Source organism: Macrosteles quadrilineatus, unplaced genomic scaffold (assembly GCF_028750875.1).
Source record: "Macrosteles quadrilineatus isolate MER2022 unplaced genomic scaffold, UCM_ALF_1.0 Scaffold_6__1_contigs__length_79288215, whole genome shotgun sequence".
NCBI classification, from domain to species: domain Eukaryota; kingdom Metazoa; phylum Arthropoda; class Insecta; order Hemiptera; family Cicadellidae; genus Macrosteles; species Macrosteles quadrilineatus.
Window position 1 is genome coordinate 45,797,340 of NW_026542599.1, and position 9,018 is coordinate 45,806,357.

The 9,018-nt window shown below is 39.9% G+C and overlaps 2 protein-coding genes across 2 annotated transcripts in view; one reads left to right on the forward strand and one right to left on the reverse strand.

The window, feature by feature from the left end:
• LOC128997502 (uncharacterized) overlaps window positions 1-281 on the reverse strand; it is a 3,317-nt gene extending 3,036 nt beyond the window's left edge. The window contains exon 1 of the mRNA XM_054423141.1: window positions 257-281. Within this exon, the coding sequence (XP_054279116.1) occupies window positions 257-281 (25 nt within the window). The remainder of the gene's footprint in view (window positions 1-256) is intronic.
• A 45-nt stretch (window positions 282-326) lies between these two features.
• Window positions 327-8,471, forward strand: LOC128997503 (uncharacterized). Its single transcript, XM_054423142.1, has 7 exons — window positions 327-348; window positions 383-515; window positions 1,333-1,451; window positions 2,080-2,279; window positions 2,581-2,776; window positions 3,183-3,361; window positions 3,556-8,471. Exons 1-7 carry the CDS (start codon window positions 327-329, stop codon window positions 7,699-7,701), a joined length of 4,995 nt encoding a protein of 1,664 aa, XP_054279117.1. The 3' UTR covers window positions 7,702-8,471.
• The last annotated feature ends 547 nt before the right edge of the window (window positions 8,472-9,018 follow it).

Consider the following 9,018-nt stretch of genomic DNA (forward strand, 5'->3'; position numbering starts at 1 on the left):
ATCCTGACAGTACAATAATTTTATGTGAGTAGACTACCGTTTAATATGCTACTACCCTTTATGAGACAGTCTGATCTAGTTGCATAGCACGAGGCTTCTCCCCAGGTTCATATCCTGCCAATCACTACAGATTTGCTTTCATAATATTATGACGCTCTAGGACTATTCTGAAGTAATTTGAAAATCGGCTCTGGGCTAGAGCCTAGCATCCTAGGATGTAAGAGAAAACCAATACACCTTCACGTTTGTTGATTACTTTCACAAAGCCAGCTGTAACTCATTTCTCCTTCAGGTGACGCAACACCTGTTCCAAGCTACTGGGGAGGATGACAAGCCGTCAGCCCCCAAGTATGGTCTGGACCTGGTGACCCTCAATGTTCAGCGAGGCCGAGACCACGGTCTGCCTCCTTACCCAGCCTGGCGACAGTACTGCGGCTCAAGGTGCCTCGGACCTTTGCTGACATGGAGGGGATGGTGGATGCTGACTCACTCGAGAAGATGAAGGCTATCTACAAGTGAGTAGTTAAATGTGAAACTTATAGAGATAAATGTTTGTCTGGTATACACATGTACTACAAGGAGAATGTTTATTGTCATCTAAAGTGAAAATATTTAAATTAAAAATGTATGTGACACCATGTCCTTTCAGGTTTGCTTAAATTGTCAGCAACCTCCAATTAATGCTCAAAAACGTTTGAACAAAAGGGCGTATCCCCGGTGCGGCACAGCGTCGAACAAGCCCGAATGCCGGGCGATTGGATTTCAAATTTCGTCCTGATAAATTGCAAATAACGTGTGGTGATTACTGTGTTACGACGAGTGTCGACATAGTTTGCTATAACACCCACCCACAGATAGAAGCACTGCTTGGAGGGAGAAAGATGACAACAAGTTGATTTCTAAGCTTACCAGACAGGGATTTTATCGGGAAATTTACTACCAACCAAAGCATGTCACCCGCTACGCGCTAAATTGGTATAGGTCAACTTGGTATATTGCCTTTCGACGCGTAGGCTCGCACTGAGCAACAGATTGATGCACTGCAGTGCGGGTTTTGGGTCAGTACTGACCGGCCACTTAAGGGTTTCAGTCGCCGTGCATAAGTACTGACCCACCCGCAGCGAACATGTTAAGCTAGTACTTTGGATGCTGTCTAAGTGCTGTTATATTATTCTAAAATTTTATACTGTTCAAAAGCAAGGTTAAGACAAGACATTGAGGCTGCACTTAATTTTTAACTGTCAAGGTCCCATAATCAATTGTACGGCAGGCTACTGATTATTAGTCTTAGTTTGTGTGAGGTTTTTTTGTAAACAAATTATTATTCTTCAGATCCGTGGACGACATCGACATGTACACAGGCGCTCTGTCGGAATTTCCGATAGAAGGAGGTCTGGTTGTCCTACAGCTCACCTGTCTGGTCAGCGACCAGTTTAAGCGACTCAAGCAAGGTGACAGGCTTCTGGTACGAGACAGACAACAAACCTCAGGCGTTCTCTTTGGAGTAAGTCTAATAGTTGTTTTACAAGACTAAAATATTAGAGAAGGTGTGACATCAAAGTGATATTGATATTGTTTGTGTAAGAATATTCAATTTTGCCGTGTTGGTAAGAAATTGTTACAAGGGTTGATTGTATAGCCTCCGCTCAAAGCCTTCGTCGCTACGAGAGCTTGTGACTTACCTAGGTACTTGAAATCTTTAAACAGTGCTGTATTCTTCATGGTCAATCCCTACCTTTCTTCAGCACTCAGCCTTTATTGTGGTAGCTCTTAACAAAGAAAAATCAATGAATTTTGAGAAATTTTTAGAGACATTATTACTCCTTACATTGAATAATAAGTGTTGTAATGTAATATGTTGTATTGCAATGTTGTAAATGTACCTTGTTGGTTTCCAATCTAGAAGTAACCATATTATGCGCTTACCATGGTTTCAAGTTTCAACTCAACACATTTGTGTCATATGATCACATTCACCCAGAAATATACGCAAAACATTTATTGGTACATTAAATTAGCCTGTCTATAATGTTGTTTTAAGCTTGTGAAACTTAAACATCTTTTTGTTATGTGTTTCAGCTCAACTGGATGAAATCAGGAAGACAACTTTGGCTAGTATTATCTGTGACACTTCTGACGATGTGACGACAGTGCAACCTCACGTGATGAAGAGTGTTGGGACTGACAACACTAGAGTGCCTTGCAGTGCAAATCCCTCGCGCAGACCTCACCAAGTGGGCGGAGGGAAAGCAACCAGCTCAAGAAAATCAGTGCAGGAGGTGCTGCCATGAAATACTCAAAAGTTTCAGTCACAGTAACAGGTGGAAGTATCAAGACAAACGCTGGAGAAATTCTCTGGGATGGAACAGTACCAACTTCAATAAGTCTGCCTCTGTTCAATGTAAAACCGTTTTGAAAGCTGCGCCTTCAGGTAGTTTTGGCAGTGGAGTTCAATGGCAAGGGTCAACAACTGTAACGCCCAACGGGATAGAAATATCAGGAATGTTTTCTTACCCAGTGTATCACCACGGACCTATACCTCTCGGTACTAACTACTCTGCTAAATGGGTGAATGGACAGTTCAATCTGAAAGCTGAGTTTACTTTGAAAGACACTGACGTCGGAGACATCATGCTTTCTGGTGCTTACCAATCACCAATCTACTTCTCCCAGGAGAAAGTTGATGCAACAGGAGGAAAAAAACAGTTTGTTCTCGGCGCAACTCAGGATGATGCCCCAACGATTGTTGGAGTTGAAAAAACTTCCAGTGATTTTGGTTGGATCGTATTCGCCCGATAAAACATCTTTTGCTTGGGCTGGAAAAGCAGTTATAACATTGTCTAGTGCTCCAGCAACACCACAACTACAGGCACCGGGGGCTGGTGTTAAGCCAACTACTTCTGGGGCATTCAGTGTTGTAAGTGGTAGTGTAAAACTGCAGTCTTCAGATGAACAGCTACTAGCCTATGGTCTGGTGGGCTGCCTGCTGCCATTCCAGTGCCTCTACCATACAAAGTGATGGCACCTGGAGGGGCATGGGGACCTCTTCCAGTGTTTGGAAGTGGACTCGAATGGTCAACACAATATCAGGATCATTATTAGAGGATCCTTTGCTTTCCCACAGTACAACCATACACTTGGAATTCCACAAGTTAATTGGCTTAATGGTCAGTTTTCCTTAGAAGTAACCACTCTTGAAGATGTCTCCTTGGAAGAGCTTATAACTCCTGGTGTTAAATACACATCTAGGATTATATTCAGAGAAGAACCAGCAGCTACCAATGTCAAGCTGAACAGTGGGTTTTACGATGATTTGGATGCTTCAAATTCAATTGAAAACCTTATTGTAGAGAGTCAACAGGTGATTGATGGTGTTATTGCAGCACCTTTGATTTTGCATGGAACATTTTCACCGGACAAAACAGTGTTTTATTTCAATGGAAAAGTTATTTTAGCAGTCAAGCCGACCAAGCCAAAAATGGATAAGCAATTGAAATTATTAAAGGGTCCGGAACCATCAGTTTCACCATGGGCCAGTCCAAAGTTTGGTGAATGGTTAACTCAGGACACATAACAGCTGGTTTGGATGGAGCATCTCCTTCTACAGTATGGTCAGGTACAGTCCCTGTAGCAATAAAAATGCCAACTTTTTTCTCTCCCATATATGATTTATTTGGAGCAAAATCGTTCATGTTTGGAAATGGTGTGGTTTGGTCAGGAACTCTCAGTGGGACAACAATAAAAGGCACATACACATTGCCCCAAACAACAAAATCTATTACTGGTGTAACTACACAAAATTGGTCTGGTGAATTTGCCTTTGAGGTAAGTCCTCTTTGGAATGCAACATTGGCAGCTATTTTTGTTCCTGGTGCAAAATATTACTCAAAAATTCATTTCCAAGGAACCAAATACGAAGCGGGAATAACAACGTTGAAAGGTGTTCCCGGAGAAGACCCCACAGTTGGAATGGCTGCTCCAATAATTTTGCAAGGAAGCTACTCCCTCGACAAATCAACATTTTTGTGGTCTGGTGGTTTTATCATAACATTCAGAAATAAGCCAATTTTGTCATTTGTCATGCCACCAAAACCAAAGAAGGTAGATGTTAACAAACCGTCCATTACCCTTGATGTGACCTCTGGTACGGTTGTGGCAGGTTTTACTGGGACCAATCCAACACAAGTTTGGGGTGGAGAATTACCTGCAACAATTCCTTACAGTTCCCTACTATCCAAGGACAGTTGGAACCCTATACCATCTCCAGATATCACATGGACCGGAAAGGTGAACAACAACACATTCCAAGGAACCTTTGCGGTGCCTACTTACAAACCAAATAGCACAGAAGAAGTGGTTGTATGGTTTGTAGGAAACTTCTCATTCAAATACACTACAAGATACGGCCAGTTGTTGGAGGACTTTGTTGTTCCTGGAAAGAAGTACAACTTCAAATTGATGTTCATCCCTACAAAATCTTCCAGCAAAGAAGACAAAGGAGGAAACAAGTTAGTTCAATTCACTCAAAATGCACAGGAAGTAATTGATGATGTCAAACCTGGAAAAATTCTTTTGTTTGGAAATTACTTCTCAAAATCATTTTACTGTTACTTTGTGCCCTTGTGTACTGATAAGAAGGAATACTATTGGTCGGGAGGTATGACTTTAAATTTCCCAGAAACTACCAACAATACATCCAACAACTTGAAAATGAGCAATGTCGAAGCTATTGGCAAACCATCATCTCAGTTTGGAGGCAAAGTTACATCAGGAAGCTTAGAAGGGGGTCTGAGTGGTGAAAGCATGAATGTTTGGTGGTCAGGTAACTTACCTGTGGCAATACCCACGGCCATATTTAGAACTAACAAAACAAAACTGATGGCTGGATCGTTTGGAGGATACAAGATTAATTGGTCAGGATCTCTAATTGGAAACACCTTGAAAGGATCATTCTCTCTTCCTCAAATAGTAGCAGATTACCCTATGCCAACCGTACGGACATGGAATGGTCAGTTTTCATTTGAAATCGAGCCACTATGGAATGCTACTTTGGACGGTTTGATTAAGTCTGAAGTCCAATATTCTTCTGGGCTTTACTTCCAAGGCATGAAGGTGGAGGAAAGTAATGACAATTTGAAGCTGGGAGAAAGTGTTGTGGGATCTCAAAGTGCTCCTATAATACTACAAGGAAACTTCTCACCTGACGGGGCTTCTTTCATGTGGTCAGGACAATTTATTATATCAGTGAAAAACTACCCGATGTATGCATCTTTGAATCTTATGAAAACTAAAGTGACTGTGAAAGATGACTCTTCACCAACCAAAGCTCCAAAACCCACTAAGCCTCCCACTACTCCCAAGCCTGTGAAACCAAAAACAACTGTTAATTTTTCGGTTCTCACAGGTCAACTGACTGCCACAAATGGAAGTGACCCTGAGACAGTGTGGGCAGGCACACTTCCAATAGAAATAAACACAGATTTATTCAATCCAACAGCAACTCTGGGAGGTGGTATTTCTATCAATTGGACGCCGACGTCACTATCTCCTCAGTTGGTTGGAACATTCTCTGTCACAGTTTACAAGCGAAACAGTTCTATTTTGTTACCTGTGCCATACTCAGGAAATTTTTCATTCCATTATGTGACAAAGTGGGGAGGTGCTTTTACCGGTCTGGTGAATACCGGAAAGCAATACTCGTGCAGTCTTGTGTTTAAGGAAATGGCCAAAAGTAGTCAATCACTGTCAGCTGAGGACGTTCCTAAGCGGTTTGTGCTTGGAGATGGAGAATCTTCAGGAACCCCGTGCACGTTAATACTCACTGGAAAGAATTATATCAAGAGTGGAAATGCATTTTACTGTAAAATAATTCCGTTCATGTGTTCCAATGAACCAGACACAAATTGGTTTTCATTTACTGGAGATGCGTTGTTAGTCATCAAGCCTCCAGCTGATCCGCCAATGCAACAATTATCTTTGATGAAACCCAAACCCACCATATCATACATGCAGGGCTTCCCAAGAAGAGTGAATACAACAGTGATCGGAGGAAGTATAAAGGCTGGGCTAGAATCAGAGTATCCTTCGACATTATGGTCCGGAACGTTCCCAGTTGCTATTCCACTGCCAGTCTTCTGGAGTGACAATGTGGCTGGAGGAGCAAAGGTACCGAAAGAGGACACATTGCACACTCACCAAGTGATCTGGTCGGGTTCACAAATGGGACCTCGAGTAGAAGGATCTTTCTCACTCCCTCAATACAGCAAAACCGGTTTGAAATGGTGGACAGGAAGATTCTCGTTCTTGTTCCAGACTAGTTGGGGTAACCTGGGAGATTTGGATGAACTTATCGCTTCTGGTGTTAACTACAAATCAAGAATAATATTTAGAGATATCAACAGCCCAACTCCACTCATGGCACCTAGTCAGATTGATATTGACACAGCAACGAGTTTGCCCATAGTATTACTTGGAACTTACGCACCGGGAAAGAAAACATTCTTTTGGTCTGGACAGACAATTATTGCTACAAGAGGCAGCCCATGGAACTCTTTAGACCAAGCTAGTAACATGCTGACTGGTCCTGAACCAGGAGTTTGGCCAATGAAACCACAACAGAGAGTTGGCGCATTAGTGTCTTCAGGAAGTGTAACAAACGCCACAAACGGAGCCCCTGTTTGGTCTGGAAGCATACCAGTAACTATTCCTCTGTCTGTTTTCAATGTAACTAAAGGAGTAAATGTAATCTGGTCCGCTTCAACCTTGTATCCTACATTTTCAGGGAAATATTCAATTCCTCAATACGTTCCAAACGGAGAGACTTTCAAGATACAATGGATGGACGGCACGTTTTCATTCGATCTGACGCCTTTATGGAACACATCATTGGATGTTGTAGAAATTGGAAAGGAATACGCAACGATTATTGGCACTAATTTAGTAAAATTGTCTAAAGCTGAACAGGCAGAGTTATTAACTTCATTCCAAAACTTGATCATGGAGTCTGCAGACCTGGCTGGTTCTCCACTAGGAAAAATAAACTTGAAGGGTTTGCTCACTCCAGACAACTTAAACTTCATTTGGCAAGGAGAGGCTTGGTTTTATCCTGAGAAGAACAAAACCGTCGGTCCCAAAAGTAGTTTGAAACTCCAAGCAGATAAGCCTTTTTACCTAACTCAGTTTGGAGGTTCTGTCTATGACGGCTCAGTGACCTCTGGAACTTCCAGTTTCTTCAGCCTCAGCCACACTGTATGGTCTGGGAACATTCCAGCGGTGATTCCTTTCTCTGCATTTTGGACCGGATCGTTCTCCTCGGCCACATTCACCAAAGGCATAACCTGGACAGCCAGCTCTGTGACAGACTCACTAATTAGCGGAAGTTACTCAGTCCCTCAGTATTCCTGGGATGGAATCGCAACTTCTGTGACTTGGTACAAAGGAAATTTCAAGTTCTACTTTAGACCTCTTTGGAACGCCACACTCACTTCACTGATACAACCCGGAGTTCAGTACTATTCCTCAATCAGCTTCCAAGGAGAGAAACCTCTGCTTTCAGCAGAAAATTCTGTTAGTGTTCCAATAGTTCCGACTACTGGAGTCAAAGCTCCAATTATTCTGCAAGGCTCATACTCTCCTGACCGAACTGCCTTCTACTGGTCTGGAAACTTCATCTTGAATGTGAAACCAGCAAAAACTGTGTAAAAACATAGATGATATGCACTGAATTGTTGTGGATATTTCAACGATTGGTAGTTTGAATACACACTTAAATCTAAGTGATCGAAACAGGGTAGAGATGTGTGTTAGTTGTTTTTCAACTACAGTATCAATTTTTTTATTAATTTATAATAGGCTTCTTTTTAATGGATTCCCATTTTATTAGAACGAATTATTTATAAAATTAATTTCAGAATTTTATCTTATTTTATGTATTGCACTAGTCAATCACGTATCTTTTTAGGTTTAATAGAAGTTGTGCAAGTTTATTTTAAATAGGTAATATTTTTAAATAACCTCATTCTTTTTTATTTTTCATCATTGGTGTTATGTTTGAGAAGATAATTTTATAATGATGTCCATACTGTAACCTTTGTTAGCTGATTATTTATTTTATCTGTGATTTTTGTCATTTTTATTTTCAAGTCTTATGCCATCAATATTGTTAGTATAGATTGGATCTACCGTCCATTAGCTTTTTTATATTTTTATAAATATCAATTAATGATGTAGTTAGTAGTTTGTGTTGATCAGTTTTATTTTCATGTGCTATATTTTATTACTAGGTAGCATAGTTTATAACAATTAATATTTTTTGTATAGTTAGGTCGATCTGTCATAGTGTAAAGACATATTTTTATATAGTTTTTGTACCTAACAAAGGTAAGTTAGCTGCCAATGATCGGTATTGTATTTACATAAAGAAATGTTATTTATGTTAAGAATAAAGTTTCAAAACTATTTTTATCTTCATATTTTACCATCAATTACTTTATACCTTATTTTTCTAAATATTGGTAAAAAAGGAGGTTTTAAAATTAGATTATAAGAGAAAGTTCTTGCACAATATTTAAACTAATTTACTGTTCTATAAACTAGAACTAAAATATTTAGTTTTTTGCATTTTCTTATTTAAAATTTTGTGTTTAATGACAAAAATGAATCCGTAAATTGTGAAAAATATGGTATTGAAATTTTAAACAGGGGAGGGCCCTTGCAGGGATTTTTTTTTAATGAAATAACTTACATTCTGATTATCTTAGAAAAGTGACTGTAGACACTTTTCTGTAAATTAAAACACTGTCAGATAAAGTCTGCACAAAAAGGTACCTTGCTTAAAAATAGCTTAAATATGAATACTGATTCAGTAAAAATATGCGTGAGGATTCTAGGAATGTAATATGTGTGGCAGCCAACTCATGGCTCATCTACTCAAATATCAAATCTTTTGCGAAAAATCTGGCTATGAATTACAAACAATCATACTAAACATAAGATTTGATTTATCTGTGTTTTACGTTT

Coding starts and splice junctions, on each gene's coding strand:
- LOC128997503 (XM_054423142.1), top strand. CDS start 327: ATGACAAGCCGTCAGCCCCCAA. Junction 1,452..2,079: donor GTTTAAGCGACTCAAGCAAG/GTGACAGGCTTC, acceptor TATGTGTTTCAG/CTCAACTGGATGAAATCAGG. Junction 3,362..3,555: donor TTATTGTAGAGAGTCAACAG/GTGATTGATGGT, acceptor GTTTGGTGAATG/GTTAACTCAGGACACATAAC.